At 41.8% G+C, this 27746-nt stretch overlaps 1 protein-coding gene across 2 annotated transcripts; it reads right to left on the bottom strand.

Moving 5' to 3' along the window:
- Positions 1-222: 222 nt before the first annotated feature.
- Clp (Cleavage and polyadenylation specificity factor subunit 4) lies at positions 223-27746 on the bottom strand. 2 transcript variants are annotated; one of them, XM_076213924.1, is made up of 7 exons: positions 27513-27746; positions 20910-21113; positions 15709-15898; positions 13892-14042; positions 10074-10187; positions 9400-9468; positions 223-1147 (listed from the first exon to the last, which is right to left on the bottom strand). In XM_076213924.1, the coding sequence occupies exons 1-6, from the start codon at positions 27613-27615 to the stop codon at positions 9400-9402; spliced, it is 831 nt and encodes a 276-aa protein (XP_076070039.1). In that variant the 5' UTR covers positions 27616-27746; the 3' UTR covers positions 223-1147. The 2 variants fall into 2 exon arrangements, with proteins under 2 accessions (XP_076070039.1, XP_076070040.1); XM_076213925.1 differs by lacking the exon at positions 223-1147 and adding an exon at positions 9079-9096.

Below are 27746 nucleotides of genomic sequence, written 5' to 3'. Positions count from 1 at the left end.
TCTTACACTGCCCCACCCAAGCCATACCCAGACAACACAATATTTCTTCTTTGAGTGACTTGTGGGCCAGTCTAGTGGCTGTTGGGAACCATTGTAAGACTTTTCAGCCTAGGATGTTTTGGCCTGGACCTTTCAGCTGTTGTTTTGTCTTCAGATTTCTCCTAAGTAGGATGTTTTGGCAAAGTTTTTTTTGTGTTTATACATTGAACAAAACAAATCTAGTGACCTTAATTTTCCTTTATTCATACAATGAAAATTATGACAATGTTGAAAAAATATATACATTTATCTATGATATTTATGACAATGTAGAATCAAATGGGTATTTTGGCAGCAATAGCCAAAATGTGGGTAAAAGTAAGGTTATGAGATGCACAAGGGGAGAGGATGGCAGAAAATTGGAAGTGAGTATTAAGGGAGAGAAGCTGGAGGAAGTGGATAGCTTTAGATACTTGGAGGTGAATGTGGCAGGAAAGGGAGGAGCAGAGGTGGAGGTAGAATGTAGATTGAGAGGAGCAAGTAAATGCCTTAGGGGGGGGGGGGTTAAAAATGTGATAAGAAATAGACATTTGAGAATGGATGCTAAGAGGAGACTGTATGAAGGGATGATTGTGCTGACAGCACTGTATGGGGCAGAAACATAGAACATAAGAAAGAGTTTAAATATGTTTGAGATGAAATGTCTGAAGTAGGGTAGGGGTTACTAAGTTTGCAAATAACAATGTACCATTCAGTCATGAAAAAAAATACAAAAACAAATTTATAATTGTATGAGATCAACTTTCTCAAGTTAACACTTTTTGAAGGTCTGAGCAGAGTTAATGTAATTGTAATTGGCAAGTACACTTTCACTCTGCTCAAACCTTCATAAAAGGGTCGAGAAAGTTGATCTCGTACAATTATTAAAGTATTTTTTGTATTAATTCAAGAAAGTTGATCTCGTACAATTATTTATTTATTATTATTATTCATGTTTTGAAAGGTTAATTTTACTCTGTTTTTTCTTGTAAGACAAACTTGATGGAAATGTATCCTGAAAATCTGCTTAGAGTTATGTTCATGTTGTCCGAAATGTCCACAGCTGAAACATCCACAACTGAAAGGTCCAGGCTGAAATGTCTGTCCATCCCAGGGAACCATGGGTCTTCTGTAAAGAGTTAAGATTGATTGAAGTCCTACAGTTACCAGTGACTGCTAACTACCATGGCAGTCTGAGCATGTTTTGCAAAGAAGATTGCTTTGGTCACAACTAAGTATATCTAGACAGAAACTGTGAACAAAAACCCATGAGGTAGGATGATCTTGTATGTATATTGGCCTATTTAAACTTGCCACCATCTGCTCTACAGTAAACAATTGTTGATGATTGCATTTAGTCTGAAAATCAAAAGGATTCACTGTAAACTACTGTACATATACAAAGAATATCAAGACCCTAGATGTGTGAAAAAAATGTGAAACATGCAAGGGTTAACAGTGTATACTTGGGTTCAAATAAGAACATATTGGAAATTATATCTTGTTCAGTTTTCTCAGATCCAACAGTCATGGTACTTTTTTATGAAGGGCTATTGTAGTCATGTTTCATAGCATTGGTGGCCAGAAACTCAAAGAATCTGCAGTATTTTAGGTTATTGTTGTTGTTGGTAATCTTGAATGTTTTATGTACATTTTTTATTAAAATAAAAGAAGAAAGAAAATAGTTTTTCTGCCATATAAATAATTATGTACTACTGGCAATCACATTGCTCACAATCTTCCCTAGTGAGGGAAGTGAACATAAAGGCTGGGCTGGGGTTTGCAGATATTGAGTGAGCATAGAGTGGAAGGTGAGCTAGTTGTCAACAGATAACAATGCACTTGTGGCTGATTCTGAGGAGAAACTGAAGCAGCTGGTGATGGAGTTTAGGAGGGTAAGTGGAAGTTATGAGTGTGATGAGATATGAGAGATAATGACAGTTTCAAGAGTATGAGGCTGGAGGAGGTGGGGAACTTTAAGTATTTGAGGTTACATACAGCAGGGAATGGAGTGGAAGTGAATGTCAGAGTACTGTGGGAAATCCATGGAGATGGTTGTGTAAAGGAGTTATTGTACCTCTGGAATCCATGGAGCAGACTTGGAATTTAAATAAGGGAGAGAGGAAGGGCCTGAACATCTTTGTACGGGGGGAGTTACAAGGATGGAAAGAATGAAAAGTAGAGAACAAGGCAAACTAGCGAGCGGCATGATAAGGTAGATCAGTCTTCAGGTAGTTTGGTCATATGTTAATCATAACAGACTAGCAGTGCAGAAGGCATACGTGGATGGAGTGAACTTGAAAGGAGGACCAACAATGAGGTGAATGGGCAGATGCAATAGGAATCCCTGTTGAGCAAGGAAGTAAATGCATAGGAAAAGAAATGACCCTTCTTCCATGAGGTGCAATCATGGCATGGACACTGGGTTTTAGATGGGGGTGGGTGGGTGGGGCTATGCTCAGACATGGCCACCCTCTCAAGCTGAAAATAAAGGCCTTGAGGTGCACGTAAAGGGCACCGTGAGGAACCTGGACCAAAAGGCTTGCACATGGAGCCCAGCCAAAGTTGAGGCTCGGGTTGGATTTTCCTCTTTCCGCCTCTAGTGCCCACACCTTTGGCCTGAGTGGTCTTCAACTGATATCTGCAGGAGGCCTTGTTCCCCTCCACCTCTGGGTAAGATAGAGGCCCAATTCTGGACCCAAGAGTGTGTGTGTGTGGGGCCCAGCCAAAGTTGAGGCTCTGGCTGGATTTTTTCCCTTTCTCTAGTGCCCACACCTTTGGCATGAATGGTCTCCAAGTGACCTTTCTGCTCCTAGTGCCCGCACATTTGGCCTGAGTGATCTCCAAGTGATATCTGCAGGAGGTCTTGTGGCCCTCCACTTGTGGGTGAGATAGTAGTCCAATCAGAGCCAGTGGCCAAACTGACTTGAAAATATTATATTTTTGACAAATTGTCAGTTGTACTGATTTGGCCCAATCTTCCACCAAATGGAGAGTTTCTTCCACAGACCACTGTGAAGTACATGAGATGGGCCTGGAGCCAAGGGCCTGTGTGTTTGGGCCCTTGCAAAATTGAGGTTCAGGTGCAGGTACTAGAAGCAGAAAGTGAAATATCCAATCAGAGCCTCAACTTTGCATGGGTCCCACCCACATGTCCAGATTCCTCACATGTACTTCACAGTGCTCTGTGGACAACTCATCATCAAAAATGCCTGTGAGATTTTTTGGTCATTTTGGCCACTGGGTCCAACTAAGGCACTGTCTCACCCACAGGAGAGCCACAAGGCCTCCTGCAGATATCATTTGGAGACTTAGTGACACATTACTATTACCATTATGTAACCTATAGTCACCCCTTGTCTGATATGTAATGTGCCTTTCTTGCTCAGATGTTCACCAGGAAGTTATCTCACCTATGAATGAACTTGTAATTTTGTGTTAACAGAGAGAGATGCTGTCGTTATTGCTGCCTTCAGCCCTCACCCTGCTCACTGTCCGCTGTCGCCCACCCAAACTGCCTGCTGGCCCTCACCGCCACCAGCCACCGTCCCCCCGAGCTGCTGACAACACTGCCTCCAGCCTCCACCCTGAGCTGTCACTGTCTCTAACCGCTGTCGTCGCCTAAGCTACTGCCGCTGGACCACCTGCCACTCCTGTAGTTGCCTGTCCCAGAATGCCTGCTAAGCTGCCAACGACTGCCATGGACCACTGCATGGTGGCCCACTGCCTCCTCATCCACGGACTAATGCCGGCCACACCTACTGGACAGATGCCCATCTGTCAGCCCTGAACTGCCACTGCTTGGTTGCCTCCTCATCCATGGACTAATGACAGATGCCCATCAGCCAACCGCTGCTTTCGGATTGCCAGCCAGACCTCTGCCACCTGGACTGTCTGCCCGTCAATGGACCACTGCCAACCGGACTGCCTGTCCATCAACAGACCCCTGCCAGGCAGACCACCAAGCCACCCACGAATCACTGACGTCAGCCACTGGACACGTGTGTGTCCAGTGTTAAAGTTCCATGGTCTGGCGTCACACACTCTCCAGCAGCTGTACCTGCACCAACAAGAAAGGTCACTTTGCTCACCAACTTGAAAACACCAAAATCTGCACTGTTCCTCCTTCCTCATCATTGGTTGGGGGAGTATTGTAGTGACATGTCACTATTACCATTATGTAACATATAGTCACCCCTTGTCTTTGACTGATGTGTAATGGACCTTTCTTGCTCACAGACTATATTCACTGACAAGTCATCTCATCTATGTACAAACTTGTAGTTTTATGTTAATAAAGAGGGAATGTAAGAACTGAGGAACAAGTTTTCTTAACCTCTTCTTACCAGTACAGTTTACCACCAAGTACTTAGTAGTAGTCATCCAGGAGGTGCTCAGATGAGAGGAAGGGTGGGAGGGGTGTGGAGTGTATTTAGGGATGAAATGGGTGGGAGTGTTTTTATGCCTTTCCCTTTGTGGCTACCTCCCTTGGAAGGGGGAAAAAGCCTTGGTATATGTATGTATGTACTTAGTAGTAGCAACGATGGCATCCCCTTGCCAGCTACAAGACCACTCTGGCCAAGGTGCAGGTGTTATAGGCAGAAAGGGAAAAATCAAGTCTGAGCCTCAAATTTGGCTGGGCCCCAGGCACACGACCTTAGGTCCAGGTCCCTCACAAATACCTCACAATGCTCTGTGAATGACTCTCTGATGGAAGATTGGGTCAAATCAGCCTCTTGCAGGTATCACTTGGAGACTACTCAGATCAAAGGTGTGATCGCTAGGAGCAGAAAGGGAAAAATCCAGCCAGAGCTTCAAATTTGCCTGGTCCCCACGCACACGCCCTTGGGTCCAGGTTCCTCACATGTATCCCAATGTTCTATGGATGATTTAATCCCTCTGAGTGAAGATTGGGCCAAATTGTCACACCTGATGATTTCCATATAAAATATTTGGTTAAACCCGATCCCTATGAAAATTTCGGGTCATTTTGGTGCTGGCTTCAATTGGCTCACTATCTCATCCACTGTTGGAGGGCCATGAGGCCTCCTGTGGATATTACTTGGAGATTGCTCAGGCTAAAGGTGTGGGTACAAGGAGCAGAAAGGAAAAAATCCAATCTGAATTTCAAATTTTCCTGGGCCTTGGGTCCAAGTTCCTCACATTGCTCTGTGGACAACTCTCTCCCTCTAGGGGAAGACTGGGCCAAATCGGCACACATGACAATTTCTGTCAAAAATGTCTGGTTAAACTTCCCCGGTGAGATTTTCAGGTCATTTTGGCCACTGACTCCAATTGGGCTACTATCTTACTCACAGATAGAGGGCCACAAGGCTTCCTGCAGCTATCACTTGGAGACAACTTTGGTCAAAGGTGTGGGCAATACAGGCAGATAGGGAAAAATCCAATCAAAAGACTCAAATTTGCCTGGGCCCCACACATGCCCTTGGGTCCAGGTTCCTCACATGTACCTCACAGTGCTCTGTGGATGACTCACTCTGTGGTAAGATTGGGCTAAATTGGAAGACCTGAATATTTTCGTTAAAAATGCCTGTGAGATTTTCAGGTCATTTTGACCACTGGCTCCAATTGGGCCACTATCTCATTCATAGGTGGAGGGCCACGAGGCTTTCTGCTGATATCACTTGGAGATCACTCAGGCCAAAGGTGCAGCCGCCAGTGGCAGAAAGGGAAAAATCCAGCCAGAGCCTCAAATTTGGCTGGGCCCCAAACATATGCCCTCGAGTCCAGAATCCTCATATGTACCTCACAGTCCTCTGTGGATGATTATCTCCCTCTGCAGCAAGATTGGGCAAAAGCAGCACCTGACGATTTCTGTCAAAAATACCTGTGAGTGAGATTTTCAGGTCATTTTGATCACTGGCTCTGATTGAGCCACTATCTCACCCACAGGTGGAGGGTCACTAGGCCTCCTGTGGATATCACTTGGAGACCATTCTGGCCAAAGGTATGGGCACTAGAGAAAGGGAAAAAAATCCAGCCAGAGCCTCAACTTTGCCTGGGCACCACACGCACACCCTTGGGTCCAGGTTCCTTGCAGTGCTCTATAGACAACTCTCTCCCTCTGAGTAAAGATTGGGCCACATCGATAGACCTGAAAATCCCTGACAAAAAATGCCTGGGTGCCTCGGAGAGATTTTTGGGTCATTTTGACAACTGGCTCCAATTATGCTACTATCTCATCCACAAGTAGAGGCCCACGAGGCCTCCTGTAGATATAATTTGAAGACCACTGAGGCCAAAGGTGTGGACACTAGGAGTGGAAAGGGGAAAATCCAGCCAGAGCCTCAAATTTGGCTGAACCCCAAGCACACACCCTTGTGTCCAGATTCCTTACATGTATCTCACAATGCTCTGTGGACAACTCTCCCTCTGGGACAAGATTGGGCCAAATCGGAACACCTGACGATTTCAGCCAAAAATGCCTGGTTCATTTTGGCCACTGGCTCCAATTGGGCCACTACCTCACCCACAGGTGGAGGGCCACAAGGCATCCTATGGATATAAATTGGAAACCACTCAGGCCAAAGGTGTGGGCGCTATAAGCAGAAGGAAAAATCCAGCCAGAGCCTTAACTGTGCCTAGACCCCACACACGCCCTTGGGTCCAGGTTCCTCAAATGTACCTCACAGTGGTCTGTGGACAATTCAATTTGGCCAAATCAGGACACCTGAATATTTCCGTTAAAAATGCCTGAGAGATTTTCAGGTAATTTTGGCCACTGGCTCCAATGGAGCTACTATCTCACCCACAGGTGCAGGGCCACAAGGCCTCCTTCAGCTATCACTTGGAGACTCACTCAGGCCAAAGATGTGAGCACTAGGGGTGGAAAGGGAAAAAAACAACCAGGGCCTTAAATTTGGCTGGGCTCCAAGCACACACCCTTGGGTCCAGATTCCTCACAGTGCTCTATGGATGGTTCTCTTCCTCTGGGTGAAGATTGGGCCAAATCGGCACTGTGAGTTATCAACAGACCTTTGTGTGGTATATGTGTGGGACCTGGATCCAAGGGCATATGCATGGAGCCTAGCCAAAGTTCAGGCTCTGACTGGATTTTTCCCTTTCCACCTCTAGTGCCCACAACTTTGGCCTGAATGGTCTCCAAGTGATATCTGCAGGAGGCCTTGTGGCCCTCCACCTGTGGGCGAGATAGTGACCCAACTGGAGCCAATAGCCAAAATGACCTTAACTTACAGGAATTTTTGACAGAAATCATCAGGTGTGCCGATTTGGCCCAATCTTGCCCCAGAGGGAAAGAGTTGTCCACAGAGCACTGTGAGGTACATGTGAGGAATCTGGACCTAAGGGCGTTTACTTGGGGTCCAGCCAAATTTGAGGCTCTGGCTTCAATTTTTCCATTTTTGCTCCTAGCACCTGCATCTTTGGCCTGAGGGGTCTCCAAATGATATCTGCAGAAGGCCTCATGGCCCTCCACTTGTGGGTGAAATAGTGGTGCAATTGGCGCCAGTAGGCTGAGAGCATTTTTGACAGAAATCGTCAGGTGTGCCGATTTTCCCCACTCTTGCCCTAGAGGGAGAGTCCTCCAGCGAGCACTGTGAGGTACATGTGAGGATCCTGGATCCAAGGGCATGTGCATGGCACCCTGCCAAAGTTTAGTCTCTGGCTGTATTTTTGCCTCTCCACCTCTAGTACTTGCACCATTGGCCTGAGGAGTGTCTAAGTCAAATGAGCAAGATTCCTTGTGGCCCTGCACCAATGGGTGAGATGGGCAAAATGACCCCATAAAACCCTATGGGGTTATTTTGGTACAGCCTGTCACTATTCCATAGAGTCTAATAGAAAGTAATGAGAAATAGACATTTGGTAATGGATGCTAAGAGGAGATTGTACAGTATGAAAGGGTGATTGTGCTGACAGCCCTATACAGGGTACAAACATGGAATATAAGAGAGAAAGATTTTAAATGTAAGTGAGATGTAATGTCTGAGAACTATGGTGGGGGTTACTAGATTGGATAGAGTGAGAAATGAAGTGAGGAGGAGAGCAGGGGTGGAAAAGGAGTTGAGAGATAGGGTTGATGAAAGTGTTGGGATGGTTTGAACAGATGGAAAGAATGAATGAAGAAAGTAAAAGAAGTGTGGAAGGCTGAAGTAGAAGGAGTGAACATGAGGGGGTGACCAAGGATGAGATGGATAGATGGGGTGAAAGGGGCATTGGGAAAGAGGGGGATGTCTGTTGAGAAGGGAAGAGAGAAGACAGAAGATAGGGGTGAGTGGAGAATAGTTGTGTATAGATGATGCTGTGATGCATGGAAGAGAGTGGGTGAGGGATGGGAGGATTAGGTAGTATGTGTGAATGATATTCTGACACAGCCCAAAAGGATTTCCCTCAGTCTTCTTTTTTTCTGCATGAGGAGATGGGGGAGGGGGGGGGGATCACCGATTATATGAAGTGGCCTTGTTGTGGATGTGCTGTGTATTGCTGCAGTGCTTGTGACCCAGGGCAGTGGGTGAGATGCAGGGATGACCTGTCTTCCGGGAGCCAAGTAAAAAGAGAGAGAGGGGTGGTGAATGGGAGTGGAGTATGTGGGGGATGAAATGGGTGAAAGTGGATTTATGCTACCTCCCTTGTAAGGGGAAAAAAGCCCTTGGTATATGTATGTATGTGCTAATAGAAAGTGACTACCAGTGATAGACATACATCAAAGAGATTGAATGGAAGTAGTCCAGGCCTCAACAAAGTGGAAGGGACATCCAACAATGCCTCACTGTCTAAAGTTCCCCAAAATCTTTAACCCCACCCAGGGGTGTAGACCTATGGTGCCAGTACCTGTCCACTATACTCTGTACTACATACTAAAAAAATTCAATCCAATACAACCTAGTACCCACTTTACACATTTTATTCTGGATAATGCTAATGATTTTATTCTGCTGAAGAAAGGCTCTACATCTTAATTTTTTTATTTATGTGAAAAAGTATATAAATTATTCTATCTGGATCCATGGTTTCTCTGGTGAACAAACTCAGGTCTTGAATGATATCCGTAAACAGCAACAACTGGCTCTTGCCAGTTACCTGAAGGTCGTGGGTCTTCTGCAAGAGAGACTAGGGATAACAGATTGATTGACTGACTGAAATTTGTAGAGGTCACTAAGATTTTACATGTAAATCTAGAAATAGACTGATGTACTGTTACACTGTCCCTTGTTACATAAGACTGTAACATGAATAACTGAATGTCAATTCGGCAGAGAAGGTTAATGAAACATTAATATTAAATATAAATACTCTTTCATGATTAGTGTATTTCACTGTAAATAATATGAATATGTATTTTGATAGAAAAAAAGATGTGGCTGTCAAGAAGGGGTCAAGGGGTAATGAAGTAAAACAAACCTAATTCTGATTAAGAAATGCAAACTGCCCTCGGGAGCATCTGTTGGCAAAGTGACCATGCTGTCCACACTGAAAAAAACAGAGATAGTTTCATGTTAGAAAACATAACACTGGTGAGAAAAGTGGCCCAATCCCTTCTATCCCCAGTGATGAGATATACGAGGAATGACGATGGTAACAGACTGAATGTGAGCATGAAGGTGAGAGGCTGGAGGAAGAGGAGAACTTTTGCCTATGTAAAGGAGGGGGGCGGGGAGAAAATGTTTCCACTGTATTCCCAGGCATATTGTAAAAAACAACTTGATAGCCATCCCCTATGGTACATGTAGGATACTAAACAGAGAGTAAGGGGCCTAGGAATCCCCTCTCTGCATTATTTCCCTGCAAGAAGTCAAGGCAAAAGTGTGTCTGGGAGGAAAAGGACACAAAAAGATGAAAGTTTCTCCCTACTAAATAAAACTGACATAAGCCACAACATAGTCTTTACAAATTATGACAGTTCTCATTATGTTAATCTAAACAATCACTGTGAGGAAGAATTGTTTCCCCTCCACATAGAATAATCTGATATATAAGAATCAAATCATTAAAGGTAATGCACTCTTCGATGGGTTAAATTCAATCCTGTGAAAACGGAATTAGGCAAACACAATAACTTTAGAGTAATGGCTCACCTTAAAGCAAACAATGTTGTCGAATCTTCCACCCCCTTGAACATCTGGAATGGGTTCGGGTGTGTTGTTCTCCTTTCCATGATGAAGGGTCTTGGGTCCTCCTGAGGCCAAAGACTGTCAAAGACAAACAAGTTAGCAAATAAAACAGCAAACCTTTTATAGCCCCTTAATCAGTGGTGAGCACATGTCAAAGACAGGGGGAGGGGACTCACCTCTTCACTCACTATTTACCAATGGGCTTCTTCCTTATAAGGAAGAGAGCCATCCAAGGCATACACCCACCCCTACCCATCCCACATCCATCCGTCCCCATTTCCCTTTTATTTCTTCATTCACATAGACACCATTCCCTGTGGTTTCGCCCAAGCAATTCCCCATATTTCTTATTCCAAACAACTTTTAGCAGGATCAGTCAACTTGTACCAGTTAGTCTCCTCAACTAAAGGTTGTCTCTTGCGGAGATAACCCTGTTAGTGGGAGGAACATCAGGCTAGCATGCCTGTATAGCCAGAATTGATGCTCATGAATTATGCTCATAATAAGTCTCAAGGAGAATTCACTAATTTGATACAAGATCATACCAGTGATACCCTACAAGGTGTTGGCAGCAAAAACATATGGGTTTTCAACATAAACAAGTGTCTCTGGTACCTAACCCGCCAAGCAGTGGGAGGGGGGTAAGGATAGCCCTTCATCCACGTGAACCTAAGAAATTCACACAAGGGAAACAAAAGGGTGTTGGATGGGAGTGGAATGGTTGGGAGTGGGCACATGTCTTGGTTGGCTACCTCCCTTATATGGGAGAAGAACCCCTTGGAACATAGGTTAAGGGGATGGTGGTTTGAATCCTGTGACCAGCAAAGTTGAACCAAGGGCATGGTTTATTAAATTCCATGCTACAATATCCTCTGTAAGGGGAACCATCCTAGCCTCACCATAGGGAGGAGTTTGTGATGTGAAACCATATCATCATCATTATTATTACTATCCCTGTACATTTACTCTTCCTGGGGTACTGACTGCATGTTATTGCAGGGTTAAAAGCTGCTCAGTAGCATGTAGGTGATACTTTAAGGTCTATATGGGGCATCCCTGTGGACCAGAGCCACATATAATTTTGTCTGTGATAGAGGAAATCTCTATTCATAGAGAAAATATGCTACTTCATTATACTGCAACTGTCCCTTCGTTATGCTGTACCACTTCTCTGAATATTCATTTCCTTTTTCGCTGAACCATGTGATTCAGGAGAAAGAATACTACCACCAGGTCTTCCTACTTGAGTTGTAAAGGCAACAAAAAAAGGACAGGGATAGGATTAGGCATCCTACTCTGTAGCCCCAAAGAGGACTTTCCTAAAAAAAGCAAAGGCATAAGAGGGTCTGGGAGGAATTTTCCAACCAGAACCCTAAGGTTTGGGTCTTTTAATGTGCGTGGATGTGGTACAGATGAGAGTAAAAGGGAAGAGATAGGCAGTATGGATGTGTTGGCATTGAGTGAAACTACATTGAAAGGGAGGGGCAAGTTTGAGTTTGAGTGTAGTTGGGAGGGTCTCAGGCATGAAGAGAGGATGAGGGAGAGAAGGGGTGGCTATACTAGTAAGTGAAGAGATAGGTAAACATGTGGTGGAGTGGAAGGAGGTTTCTTCAAGGTTAATGTGAATGAAAGTGAAACTGGGAAGATATGGGTTTTTGTAAGTGTATATGGGCCTGGTAGTGAGAAGAGTGCAGAGGAAAGGGAGGCTTTTTAGATAGATTTAAATGAGTGCATAGAGGGTTTAGGGAGAAATGTCAATGTGGTGGTATTGGGAGATCTCAATGCTAAGGTAGGAAATAAACCAATAGACAGTGTGGTTGGGAAGTGTGGAGTTCCAAGAAAAAATTGTAGTGGAGAGATGATGGTGAATATATGTCTAGAGAGTTGATGATAGCAAATACAGTGTTTAGGAAGAGGGTGGTGGATGGAAGGGTGTTAAGTAGGGCTTTAATGGACTATATAGTGATACCCAGGGAAAGAGTAGGGAGAGTTTTGGATGTACATGTTCTATGGGGAGAGAGTGGGGGGAATATCAGATCATTTTTGGTGGAAGGTAAGTTGAAAGTGGAGGATAGATGGAGAAAGAGGAAAAGGACAGAAGGTAGGGAGGTGCTTAGAGTAAACCACTTAAATAAGAAAGAAAAGGAGGAGGAGTACAAGAAGAAATTGAGAAAAGAGTGGGAGGGAGTGAAGGAAGAATGGGGATGTTTCAAGGAGAGAGTCATAAGGTGTGCAAAGATGGTGTGTAGAACAAGAAGGATGGGAGGAAATAGAAGGGTAGTGAATGGTGGGATGAGGAAGCAAAGAAAGTTGTAGAGGAGAAGAAACAAGGATTCACAGATTGGTTACAAAATAGGACGAGAGAATCATATGAGAGGCACAAAGAAAAGAGAAGAGACGTAAAGCATAAGCTAAAGGAGGCAAAGAGGAGAGCAGATGTGAAATGGGAAAGGAGTATGACGGATATTTTTGAAAGTAATAAAAAGATGTTTTGGAAGGAAATTAAGAGAGGAAGAGGAGGCAAATCAAGTAGAAAAGAAAAGATAAAAGGTGCGGATGGAGAGATGATAATGGAAGAGACAGCAGTAAGAGAGAAGTGGGAGGTGAGCCAGTTGTTGTTTGCTGACAACAATGCACTTATGACAGGGTCAGAGGGGGATTAAGGCAGTGAGTGATGGAGTTTGGGAAGGTATGCAATAAGAGAAGGTTGAAGTTAAACATGGGTAAAAGTAAGGTGATGAGATATACAACAGGAGAGGATGGCAGCAAGTTGGAAGTAACTCTTTAAAAGATAGAGGCTGGAGGAAGTAGTTAGTTTTAAATATTTATGGTTGCATGTGGCAGAAGAGGGAGGAATGGAGGTGAAGGTAAATTGTTGATTGAGAGAAACAAGTAAGTGCCTTGGGGGATTAGTGTCATGAGAAATAGGCATCGGGGAATGGATGCCAAAAGGAAATTACACAAAGGTGTGATTGTGCTGACGACACTGTATAAGGCAGATTTGGAATTTAAGAGAGGCAGAAAGGAGAAGTTTAAATGTGTTTGAGATGAAATATCTGAGAAGTATGGTAGGGGTCACAAGGATGGATAATGAGAAAAAAGGAGGTGAGGAGGAGAACAGGGGTGGAAAAGGAAGTGGCAGATACAGCTGATGAAAGTGTATTAAAGTGGTTTGGACACATGGAAAGAATGCATGAAGAAAGATTAGTAAAAGAGGTGTGGAAGGCAGAAGTGGATGGAGTGAACTTAAGGGGACGACTGAGGATGAGACAGATGGGGTGAAAGGGGCTTTGAACAAGAGGGAATGTCTATTGAGCAAGTAAGGAAGAAGGCAGGAGATAGGGGTGAGTGGAGAATGGCTGTGTATAGATGATACCTTGATGCAAGGATGGGAGGGGTGGGTGGGTAGGGGGTGGTTGTGCGTGGATATGTTGACATAGCCCAAAGGGATTTCTCTTCATTTTCTCTATTTCCTGCATGAGGGGATGGAGAGGGGGAGTCGCTGATTAAGTGAAGCAGGCTTGCTGCATTGCTTCTGGCTTAGGGCAGCAGGTGGGAGACAGGGATGACCCTTTATCCACAAGGAGCTAAGATGAAATGGAGGCAGGGTTGGTGGATGGGAGTGGAATGGGTGGGAGTAGGTGTGTGCCTTTTGACTTGGCTACCTCCCTTATAAGAGGGAAAAAGTTCTTGGTATATAGACAGATAGATCATTATAATCATCATTATCATTATTATTATTATTATTCCATTTGAAACAAAACAAAAACAAAAATTCCTACCATAATTGCATTCTGTTCCTTGAGCTCAGGATTGGACTTGTAACACTGTGAGGCTTTGTGACCAGGTTCTCCACAGTGGTGACATGTGAGGCCCTTGCCCTTGCCCTGCTGCTGTTTCTCATCTGTGGCCTGAGGTAACTCAAACTGTGGACTGAAGAGTACAGGAAATAAGTTATAAAGAGTTCCTCTCATTTCTAATGGAAGTGAAGAAGAAGAAGAAGGAAAGAAAGAAAAATGGAGGAGAGGGTTTTGAACAACAGAAGGGAACTTTCATCACAGTTGACAAAGTTCTTAAGAACCATGCTTCCACAATGAGAACATAAGAAAAGCAATTGAAGTTAAAAAATAGAAATCTTGGGTTGAGTCAAAAAATTGAGTGTCAGCCCCTCTGGGCTGCACCTCCTGATGGAGGTAACGGGGTTGACTGGTCTTGAAAATGGGAAGCTTCACTGTCCATCTTGCAGGACCACCACATCCAGGTACCAATTATTGGCTTTTCCTATCTCACTGCATCACACAAGCACAACCAACTACTCAAACATCTACAACCTACCACCTGCACCACAAAACACACATACAAATACACAACCACACTCAGATTGCAAAACAAGCACTACAAGACTGACCCTCGTCCATCCAACATCCAACCTCACAGAAAAATTTCTTCCAAGAAAAGCAAGAACTACACTCGCATGTTAAGGTCTCCATCCAGCAATAGGACAGTATCAATACAGAATAGGTTAGGCCAGAGAAACAAATTTCCTCAGATGTAACTATTACATACAGGACACTAAACACACCTCATCTTGCATAGCTCCAAACTAACCACACGCAGACAATACAATATTTCTTCCCTGAGTGACTTATGGGCAAATCTGATGGTTCATCTATCCTATACTCATCCAAAACCCATAATTGCTTCTCCCATCTTTGCATTTCATGGATGAGGGATCATCCCTATCCCCCTGCCACATTGGTCAAGTCAAAGGCAATGCATTTAGACATAGCTCCACAGCAAGACCTGAAAGCCAAAGCCAGTTTACCCCCACCACTTCATTACAAGGCAACATCCCACCCTCCAACTTTGGCATGGTGTAGGAGATTTAACCCATTAAACTCCGATGACAAGATTCTTGTCATTTGGTCAAATAAAACAAAAAATCATATAACACCAAAATGTTTGATCAAACACCAGAAAAATATGACGTCAGTCCTTGCTTCGTGCGAGGACTGACGTCATATTTTTCTGGTGTTTGATCAAACATTTTGGTGTTTTATGATTTTTTGTTTTATTTGACCAAATGACAAGATCTTGTCATCGAAGTTTAACCCCTTCCATACGGTGCCGCACACGTAGGCGTCATGGACTTAGATCTCGGTGGCAGCAGCCAATGCCAGCCGTACGACGTGTCGTAATAATACTCGCATCATAAAATATAGTCACCGCTTATATCGATTGTTCTCTCTTCACCCGTGAATTTTGATAACCATAGAAAATGCGATTACAAAAGAATTAGAAAGAATGTCATTATGGAGGGGCGACTACAATAAATATAATCAAGACGCCGATATGGCAGCCTCGCGAATACACTCGCTCCCCATGACGCCTACGTGTGCGGCACCGTATGGAAGGGGTTAATGGGTTAAGGAAAAAACAGAAGCAAGGGATAGCAGAAATTAGAAAGTGGCTCAGTACTATTATATGTATGGAGATTGGTCACTGAACACAACTGAATGCTACATACAGGTCTGCATAGTGCCATTAATGTCCCCAAAACTGTATCACTAGCAGAAACAAGATTAAAAAGTATACTTACTGCATGAATTTACATGTGGAGCCTTCTGGACAAAAGCCAGCAAAGTAATTCATACATAAAACTCTTCGCACATGACGATTTCTACACAATGGCCCATGTCGACAAAAACCTCTGTCATACCACGGGCAATCTTTCATCTTCTGGTCTGGATTGATGTGAAGGAATGGACATTCTTTGTTGTGGCAGGCATCTGAAATATTTCAACCTAATAAACAGAGGCAATCACATATTGTACAGTTCAGAAATTTAAGATTCTGTTTCATGATAGTGATAACTGTTGCCTCAAGTTCCACCAACTGGAAACCCACAGCAGCTGGTAACAGCTCTCAAGCCATTTCATAAATCTGTTTGGGAAGAAATATACTGTTGCCTGTAATATTAGTATGGGAATTTGTTAGCTAAGTTGTCAGTTTGAATCTCACACTTCTCTCCAATTTCCAGAAGTGATTGTTTCCTGTCCCAATGGTCCAAGCACATTTGGCTACAGCTATGTGCCTCCTGGCTTAGTCTCCTCACCACCACTTTTGTTACCAACTTATATTAGCAGAAAGGGAGTAATTACTAATTGGAGCTCTCTTCTATGTGAAAATTTTGAGTAAATACTATAAAGCTGACAGAGATATGGGCTGGTCAGGAGACCAAGTGTCATCCTTTCAAACTTGTACCTTCATATGTAGATGGAGGACAGGTTCTAAAGATGGGTGACAGGGAAATGATTCTAACATTTGTCTCACAGAACCATCACTTGCAGACACCCATCATTGGTACAACCACTCCTCCTTTAATGACGACAATTGGGACCAGCGTCGCCGTCGTTAACCGAATTGGTCGTTAAGTGAAAGTGTATACATATACGTACATGTACTGTACACCCACTCCTTGTTTAACGACCTACTCGGTTAACGACAACTCAGAGTAACGACAGGCTTTATGACGTCGTTTAACATAAATCTCCCGAAGTTACGACGTCGTGTATGATAATTAAGTTGGCTGAGGCAAATTTGTATGATGTTATAAATGAACTTGTACGGTGGATATTAGCTGTGAGGTAAAGTGTTCTGAAGCTTAGGTCTACATTACCATCCTGCAAGCTGCAAAAACTACCTGGGGTACAGTATATACCAGTAGTGGTAAATTTTTAGTTTTGACCATGGGCGCAATATAGCAATAGAAAATTAATTATTAATTTTGTAAATTATAATGTATCAACGTAATATGCAATTTTGTGAGCGGAAATAAAAAAAAATGCTAAAACAGATTTCGTAAGTAACGAATTTATGTCAGACGAATGGTACACCATGTTTGTTATGATAGATGCCGATGTCGAAGAAATGAAAGGATGATAAATTAATTCGTCTAACCTAAGCTAAACTAACCTAACCTGTGTTTAATAAATCATTACCTGCAAATTAAATGTCATCCGGCTCGTCCTCGTTGTCGTCGTCGTGAGAGACGTTGGCAGACAACAAGATGGCATCCCGAGCCTATGCTACCGACTTCGTTCATTAGCATATTTTCTTGTAGCAAGGTATTTCTTACTTTCATTTCCGCCCACAAAATTGCATATTACATTGATACATTTTAATTTACAAAATTAGTAATTAATTTTCTATTGCTATTTTGCGCCCATGGTCGAAACTAAAAAAATACCCCGGTATTCAATATGGAATGTCAGCATACGCGGATTTGGTCATATACGGTAATTTTAGGAACCTAACCACCGTAAATAAAGCTTTAATGTACTGTATAAAAGAGGGAAAATACACAAAAATAAAGATACATGTATTGCTGGACATTGTACATACAGTACATGTACATACATACATATACCAAGGCTTTTTCCCCCTTTCAAGGGAGGTAGCCAAAAAGGGAAAGGCATAAAAACACTCCCACCCATTTCATCCCTAAATACACTCCACACCCCTCCCACCCTCCCTCTCATCTGAGCACCTCCTGGATGACGGGTCATCCCTGCACCCTGCCCACCGCCCTGGGTCAGTAGCAGTGTCGCAAGACACAGCACATCCACAGCAAGGCCGCTTCATTTAATCGGCGACCCCCCCCCTCTCCGTCCCCCCTTGCATATAAGGAGAGGACGGGGAGAAATCCCTTCGGGCTGCGTCAAAATTTACTCACACATACTACCCCACCCCCCCACCCATTCCTCCTCATGCAATCACAACATACATGTACGTATATGTATACACTTTCGCTTAATGACCAATTCGGTTAATGACGGCGCGCTGGTCCCAATTGTCGTCATTAAACGAGGAGTGGTTGTATATGTAATAATGTAGTTTTTTCCAAACAATAGGGCAGGGAAAATGGTGCTACCTTATTTTAGAGGTCATCTTATCCAGTGATTATAGGCTTAAAATTGAATAACACCTCAGAATTTTAGGGATAGACTTATGTGCTGCATCAACTTGTACACTATCATACATATATGGTATGTACAAATGTATCCATACATTAAATTCTGAGGAACTAAGATGAGAGGGAAACAAGGATGATGGATGGGAGTGGTGGAATGAATGGCAGTGGGTGTGTGTCTCTGACTTGCCTTCCTCCCTTATAAGTGGGAAGAAGCCCTTTGTATATAGATAGAAAAATAGATAGTACATACATACATATACCAAGGCTTTTTCCCCCTTACAAGGGGGGTAGCCAAAAAGGAAAAGGCATAAAATCATTCCCACCCATTCCATCCCTGAAAACACTCCACACCCCTCCACCCTCCCTCTTTTCTTAGCATCTCCTGGATGACAGGTCATCCCTGCACCTTGTCCACTGCCCTGGGTCAGAAGCAGTGTCGCAAGACACAGCACATCCACAGCAAGGCTGCTTCATTAAATCGGCGACCCCCCTCTCCGTCCCCCCATGCATAAAAGGAGAAAACGGGGAGAAATCCCTTCGGGCTGCGTCAAATTTTGCTCACACATACTACCTCCCCCCTCCCATTCCACCTCAAGCATCACAATATCATCCATATACAACCATTCTCCATTCACCCCTGTCTTCTGTCCTCTCTTGTCCTTCCTCAACAGATATTCCCCTCATCTCCAAAGCCCCCTTCACCCCATCCATCCATAATAATTCATAAGCAGCATTCACAACAAAAAGGTTTCCATAAATTACTCTCATGCCAAAGTGTGATTATGAAAATATTGTATTATATCACACATTTATGTTCAGTCTATGTTGCTTTTGATGTATTTGATGTCTAGTTATAAGTGGATGTGTACATACACACAAAACATACTCGTAGATAAGAGTAAAGACAAGAAGATGTTTCAAATGTCTCTCAGAACTGCAGGTGTGATTCACTAAAAGTGGAGGTGTGAGAGCAGAAGAATACATTTCAAATAACAGGCCGAACTGAGTATGTAACAAATGAGCATGTAACTAGGGCATGAACATTCAAATATTCATGCCTTAGCAGAATGCAGGGCATGACAACAAGATGCCAGCTTTTCCTTTCATGATGTCCCACAGCCACTACTATATAAACAAGTCCAAAGGCCACATTTATGGAATTAAAAGATTTAACATTATCCAGATGGTAAATATACTCCTGCCTGTTCTCTGCCAACCCTACCATCCTGCTGAGCAGTGGTCTTCCCATTTGTGACTGAAATCCTCAGTCACCATCGTACAGTCGACCTTCAGTAAGACAAACCCCATAAACCCAGATATCTGATAAAATGGACATTGTCCGAATTAAGGGGGCACTGCTTGATGTACAATGATTCAATGATGCATCACAATATGCACATTATAAAATATAAAGTTACAGCTGCCTAATAATTGTTCTCTTTTGCCCTGAATGTTGATAACCATAGAAAAAGCAATCAAGCCTGTTCACAGAATATAGGGGTCACTTAATAACAATTACAAAATAAATACAATCAGGAAGCTGATGTCAACATTCTTGTATACCCATGTGCCCCTCATGATACAAACGTTGGCGTCATTGTAAACTAAGGGTTAAGAGAGAGCTACTGTTCATCCAAGTACCATTTTTCTTTGTTAGTGAGGACAGCATCCGATAGATGGTGCACACATTGGTCTTCAGTACTCCCACAAATACCACCACCACTCAAAGTGTGTTTATTTATGCCACTTCTCAACATTGTGCTGTGTTACTCTGCATTTTTCAGAGATATTTCTGTGACTAGGCATAGTTCAGACTTGTTTTTTTAATGTCTTCAAGGGGTAAAATATCTTACAGTATTTATACATATAGTAAAATGTATATTCATACATCTATGTATATATCAAGAGCTTTTATCCTCTTATATGGGAGGTAGCCAAGTCAAAGACATGTAACTACTCCCACCCACCACCCTTTCTCATCTTAGCTCCTCATGGATGAGGGGTCATCCCTGTATCGCCCCCCACTGCCCTGGGTAGCAATGTAGCAAGACACAGCACATCCACAGCATACCATACTATATATGTCTTCTATATAATGTAACTGAGTACTGTGTGGAGTATACAGTGTAATGCATACTGTACGGTAGAGATCTGATACGACTATGAATAGGCCTATTGGCTAAACCGGATGATTGACTGAGATGGACATCCTTCCTCCCATTAGTCCATTTTAAAGAGATTTAACTGTATATTTGCCCCCTTGCTGATCCTCATTGCCCTGAGCAGTGGTCTTCCTATGTATGACTGAAATCCTCATTCAGCATCATATATTGGCCCTCTTACTGAACCTCATCACCCCAAGCAGTGGTCTTCCTGTACATGACTGAAATTCTCAGTTATCATCGTACAGCATATTGGCCCACTTGCCAATCCTCATCATCCCAAAAAGTGATCTTCCTGTATGTGATTGAAACCCTCAGTCACCATCGTAGGTCAGTACTTGGCCTACCTTCTCAATGTTCAGCTGAAGTGCTCTCCTCTCTAGAAAGAAGAAACTTCTGGATGCTCTCCACTTCTCACACACTTCCTAGGTAATAGTGTGGTTTCCTTTATAATTGATGTATTGAGTTTATATGACCATATGTAATATTTTGTGCATAAGTAGGTTTTGTGATAAAATGTTTGTTAATTGTTCAGAATTTTCCTCCTCCCTTTGATGAGAAAATCTGAAATATCTGTCAGGCCATTTCCACTGGTGTTAGATAAGGTCTCTTATCCAGAATTACAAAAATATTTAGTCTGAAAGGCAATGATGTGATACTTACTAAACTTTGAGTAAAAGTAACACTCTGGCATCTTTGTCATATCATATTCATGAAGAAACTCGCACTGATCGCCCTTTTTGCAGAGGCCACGGAGCCAGTGTTTGCAGACAACTGTGCGATCTCCTCGAACATGACGAAAAGGGCAGTTACTGCTCTTGCTGCACATGCCCTTTACGAAGAATGTGCACACAGCTGCTGTTGACTCTGAAATACAATAACTTTGGTTAACTATGTAGCAATATTTATATATTTTATCTGATCATATTTCACTAAGGTAAAAAAGCTTTATAGAGTGAAATGAAATGCACTACAGCTAATGGGAGAGAATATGGCATTTTGATATGATGTGACAATCACTTTGCCCCATAGGGCAGTCAATCGCTTGTAGTCGAATATATATTGACAATAATAACAGAATGCATCAAAATCACCCCTAATAAGCATCTGCACTCAAACCAAAATCCTCATTATTGATCATATAAAAATTATAGGAATACATTTCTACACTGGAGCTCTCAATCTCACTCATCTCACTGCATCACACAAGCACAACCAGCTGAGCATAACTAGAAAACCACACCAGCAGCAGTACACTACTCAAACATAACAACTTACCACCCGTACCATACCACACATCCACTCAAAAGAACACATCCACATAGAACACATCCACACCAAGATCACAAAACAAACTCTTTAAGACATATTACCAAAATCAGTAAAGTACTCCCCTCCAGAAACCACCCAGCATTAAGACATTACCAGTACAGAATCAGCCTGGCCACAGAATCAAACTGCCCTAAATGTAACCATCACAGAGGACACTGAGCACCTCAACTTATACTGCCCCACCAAACCCAAACCCGGACAATACAATATTTCTTCCTTGAGTGGCTAATGGGTCCATCCAGTGGCTGTTGACAGCTACCTGGGAGCCATGGGTCTTCTACAAAAGAGGCTTGGGGTGACAGACTGATTGGTCCGGTAAAACAACTATTTTCACAATATGGTGACCATATCATGACATTTATTTTCACAGAATCCCTGCTTTTGACAATAAAAGAGCCAGTTAGTATTTTGTCAACTATCATTAGGGATAGCGTTTGGTAAGGATTGATTACGCTTTGCCATATTGGCAGGGAAATAAGAAAAAATATATATATATTTTTCATCAATAGCAATTTCAACCACTAAGCTATGATGATGGAGGAAATGATATTCCTTGAGTACACAGGTCCCATCCAACAAACATCAGAAGTTATCCATATTAGCAAGAAAAGGGCCAGAAAAATAAAATTTTCACCTTACTCTAACCAGACCTAACCTGACCAGACTAGATCTAACCTAACCTAACCAGACCTGACCTTATTCTATCTAACCAAATCAAACCAAACCAGTCCTAATCTAACCACCTTTAATTTAACCTAATCACACCAGACCAGACCTAATCTAACAAGATCTTTAACCCCAGTGGGGCGTGTGCTACTTAATGCAAATGGCATCATCTGAATAGAACTGCCTCACGAGAGCCAGAATAAACCAATATGTCACTTTCTGCCAAAACTGTAGTGTGGGTGCCTTAATATTTAGTGCTGAAAAGTGAGCATTATGGAGGATGGCAATTGATATATTTGAAATTAAGTAGCATAATTACTGTCTGCAACAGTTTTGGATTTGGAATATAATGCCATATAATTTGAAAGATTAAGTATTCAAAAAAATAATAGAGTAAAAGCTCTTTTATCTGTTATTCTTGTATCCGGCTCCTTCTTATAACTGGCATATTATTCACGAGGAAATAACAATTTTGTATAAAAATGTAAAAATTCAAAAAAATAAAATTTAAAATTCCCGCGCCACTCCCACCGCTGCCAGAGGTAGCGCATCTTTCCCACCATCTCCCACAAATCCCGCCGCTCCGTCAGGCCCAGTGCCCACTGTAATAAGACGCCTGATGTTAAGCGTGCGACTGTCTATTAGCAACTCTCTCAACACACAAACACATACCGACAGCAAAGGAAGGCAGTGATGGCTGAGTTATATGCGTGGTAGTGCTAAGCTTAGTGTCACTGATGAAGCTCTTCAGGAGTGGATGGAGGTCGACAATGACGAAGCTATCACCCCCACACTAACTGATGACGAAATCATTCAGGCAGTGATTGAGGAGAAGCATGGTAAGGAAACAGAGCCTGATAGTGAAGAGGAAGATGACCCAGAGCCAAGAGTAACGTGGAAGGATGCCGCTAAAGGATTGGCAACATTTATCAATTTTGCAGAGCAGTGCACCTACATGGGGACTCACGACGTGATGTCTCTTCACTGTCTTCAAAATGAATTTTTAATGCAGAGACACAAACATTCTAAACAAAGAGACATACGTGATTTCATGAAAATAAATAAAGATAAATAAATATTAATATACTGGTAAATAAATAAACAACAAAAGTGAAGCCATTGAATGAATTTTATTTAAGTACTCTATGAATAAAGGCAATAAATGTATTTTTTAACATTCCTTCTCGTAACCAGGATTTCCCCTTTCCGGCACGTCTTTGGTCCCACTCGTGCCGTTAAAAGAGCTTATACTGTAATAATAAAAATAAAGAAATAAAAAAATAAAATAACATAAAAGCATAATAATAATAATAATAAAATAAATAAAATTGAAAATGTTTAAAAAATGAAAACCCAGCCAAATAATCAGTACACACACAAACACACATGCACATACAAATACACATGCACAACACAAACATGCACACAATATATAATCAATCAAATGAAAACATAACCCATGCCAATGCTATAAAAGAATTCAAGGTAAGGAAAAGAGACAAGACTTCATGAGCATTGCTCCAATCCCTTACATTACAATTAGGTATATACACAGAGAATACAAAGAGCAACAACAAAGCTGGCACCAACTCTTTCCAAAATGACATATCAACAAAGACTGTCCAAATTAGAATTACCAACTTTGGAACAAAGAAGGGAAAGAGGAGACCTACTAACTATCTATAGAATTATAAAGGGAATGGAAATCTTAGCTATGAATGACTTATTGAAATAGGACAATGGAAAAGCAAGAGGACACAAAAAGAAACTAAAAAAGATAATTACAGAAGAGATCTGGAAAAAAAATAGCTTCCCACACAGAGTGATAGATACTTGGAACAAACTGGACAAAGAAACAGTGTGTGCAAACACTATTCAAGATTTTAAGAAAAAACTTGATGCTGAGAGATACAAAGATGGGTCACCACGAGCATAGCTCCCTTCCCGTATAATACAACTCGGTACAACTAGGTAAATACACACGGTGCCAAATTAGTTAAGAGAATAAGCACAGAAGATTGCAGATTGCTACAAGAAGATCTGGACAAAATATGGGAATGGAGTCAGAGATGTGAAATGAACTTTAACATTAAGAATTGTAGCATAATGGAATTTGGAAAAAGCAAAAATAGAATATTGGGTTAATATAGAATTGGAAACAAGGAAGTCAAAAAAGTCAATTTAGAAAGGGACCTGGGAGATTATCTCAAGTGACTTGACACCTGATAAACATGTCAATAAATTATTTGGAGAGACTTTTAACTTATTAAGATCAATGAAAGTGGCCTTTGACTACATGGATGAAGAAATGGTAAAGAAAATAGTAGTTACACTAATAAGACCTAAATTAGAGTATGCTGCAAAACTATAGGCACCTAGCACAAAAAAGAACATAAGAAAATTAGAAAGAGTCCAAAGAGCAGTGACAAAAATGACACACTATCAAATTTGACATACGAACAAAGATTGGAGAAATTGCATCTATCAACACTGGAACAGAAAAGAGAAAAAGGTGATTTGTTGACTGTCTACAGAATTATGAAAGGGATGGAAATTCTCGATAGAGATGACTTAATAAAATGGGACAGAAGAGAAACAGAAGGACACGAATAGAAGCTAAAGGACAGTTACAGAAGAGACTTGAAAAAGAATAGCTTCATATATAGAGTGATTGATATCTGGAACAAACTAAACAGAGAAACAGTGAGTGCCAAAACTACACAAGATTTTAAGAATGAACTGGATGCGGAGAGATACGAGAATGGGTCACTAAGAGCATAGCTCTTGTCCCATAAAATACAACTAGGTAAAATACACACACATATTTCACTGACAGGATCACATAGGATTTAGAGGATTTTTGGTGGCTTGTGTAATGAGGAATAGACATTTGGGAATGGATGCTAAGAGGAGACTGTATGAAGGAGTGATTGTGCCAACAGCACTGTATGGGGCAGAAACATGGAACATAAGAGAGGAAGAGAGAAGGAGTTTGAATGTGTTTGAGATGAGGTGTCTGAGAAGTATGATGGGGGTTACTAGGCTAGATAGAGTGAGAAATGAGGAGGTGAGGAGGTGAGGAGGAGAACAGGGGTGGAAAAGGAGCTGGGAGAGAGGGTTGATGAAAGAATATTAGGATGGTTTGGACACATGGAAAGAATGAGTGAAGAAAGACTAGTAAAAGAGGTATGGAAGGCAGATGTGGAGGGAGTGAACATGAGGGGACGTCCTAGGATGAGGTGGATGGATGGGGTGAAGGGGGCTTTGGGGAAGAGGGGAATGTCTGTTGAGGAAGGATGGGAGAGGACAGAAGACAGGGGTGAATGGAGAATGGTTGTATATGGATGATGTTGTGATTGCATGAGGTGGAATGGGGGGCGAGGTAGTATGTGTGAGCAAAATTTTGACGCAGCCCAAAGGGATTTCTCCCCGTCCTCTCCTTTTATGCAATGGGGGGACGGAGAGGGGGGGTCGCCAATTTAATGAAGCGGCCTTGCTGTGGATGTGCTGTGTCTTGCGACACTGCTTCTGACCCAGGGCAGTGGACAAGGTGCAGGGATGACCCGTCATCCAGGAGGTGCTCAGATAAGAGGGAGGGTGGAGTGGTGTGGAGTGTATTCAGGGATGGAATGGATGGAAATGATTTTATGCCTTTCCCTTTTTGGCTACCTCCCTTGTAAGGGTGAAAAAGCCTTGGTATATGTATGTATGTATGTGTGAAAATTTCTCATTTTTCCTCAAAAACGAATCAATTGTTATTACAATATTATACAAAAGACCCCCCTTTTATTTTATTCAAACAAGTTCAGAAACTCCATAAAATTACTGTACCAATTAGTACAATATATTCCTTGAAGTGTTGATTTGGACATAGAGGCCTGTCATTGGCCTGCATCCAGTATGTCGCTGATATCTGATCTCATTAAAGAGTATCTCATTTTGGTCCCATCATGAACAATTACTAGATTTTCTTCAAGAAACACTTTGCTCTTCTTGTCAAATGTTTTCTATTTTGCTTAACCTCCTCAATACTAGTCAAATACTCATGTGCACATTAGGTTGCCTGATGTATGATGATGCATCACAATACATGCGTTATATAATATAGTTATAGCTGTTATATTTGTTCTCTTTCACCCAGTGTGTTTATAACCCAAGAAAATGTGATCACACCGGTTCACAGAATACAGGGGTCACTCAGCTACAAATAAAAATTTATATAATCAGGACTCTAATATTGGCATCCTAATATACACATTCACACTTCATGATGCCTACGTAGGGGTCATCATATTCTATGGGAAAAAACAATGGGACTATCATGTTCTGTTTGTGGTAATTTTCTACTGAAAGTAACCTAATTAGAGGAACTAGATCTCTGAAAACAAAAAACAAAAATATGGAAGATCTTTGTGTGTAGGGAACAAAAATAATTCCAAATAGTGAACCAATCTATAATCACTAAAGGATGAGAACAGTATTTTTATTCTCACTTTTATGAAGTTGGTAATTTGTACAAAAACTTTTGAAACTCCTACATTTTTGTATATATCACCAGAAAGACTTGTCTATAGGTTCTGCCACTAAGTTGACCAAACATTATACATACTGGTATATGGTTTGCATATGATATTGGTACGGCAGACATACTCTGAATTTTCATGGCTAGGAGTACAGCGATGTTCTAGGCATACACAAAAACAAGGGCATATTATCAACTGTGCAATACTTGCTATTGTGATTAGCTATTAACTTAACCTAACCTACCTAACCTAGCCAAACCTAATCTACCCTACCTAACCAATCCTATTACCCTATCCTATTGTAACCTACTTACCTAACCTATCATACAGCTTACAATAATATTTTTGTTCATAAGTTTTAACTGTGTTTTGCAACTCCTCAAACGAAATTTAGAATGAACTTCAAATTTCACCAAGAATAGCTCATCAATTTAAGCCATTTTGAATTTCTAACTTGAGGTAGGCAGAGCTGTAGAAGTGGAGCTCAGTGCGAGCATGCACAGAAGTATGCCATCCTCTTAGCCATGAATATTCCAAGTATAGCTGCAATACCTCTAACCAGTTCGCTTATCAAAGTTTATGGTTTTGTCGTTGGAATTTGAAGTTCCCTAAAACATTAATACCATTAGTTGTGTACCAATAATATATACAAAATTTTATGATAGTAGATAACAATACTTCTAGCTGTATCACGATTCAAATATATGATATCAATTGGATGAGATGAGATCATATGAATACTTACTATCCATGCCAGGAAATGGTAACAGTTGTGCTCCAACCTGATCTTCCAGTTGGGCCTCAATATCAAATGTAACCTTATCAACATTTGCTACAACAACCTCCATACTGCCTTGAATGAAAAAAGCTACGGTCTAGTATTATCAGTATTTCTCTTAACCATGAGTTTTATTTCAACCGCTACCCAAACATCAAGACGCCTATGTTTGTTTACTAAAATTCACGATGGACTACTACA

This window comes from Oratosquilla oratoria, chromosome 32 (assembly GCF_046742065.1).
Source record: "Oratosquilla oratoria isolate Oo_2021 chromosome 32, ASM4674206v1, whole genome shotgun sequence".
NCBI lineage: Eukaryota > Metazoa > Arthropoda > Malacostraca > Stomatopoda > Squillidae > Oratosquilla > Oratosquilla oratoria.
Note: the sequence above shows the minus strand (reverse complement) of the source record. Positions and strands in the feature narration are given on the sequence as shown.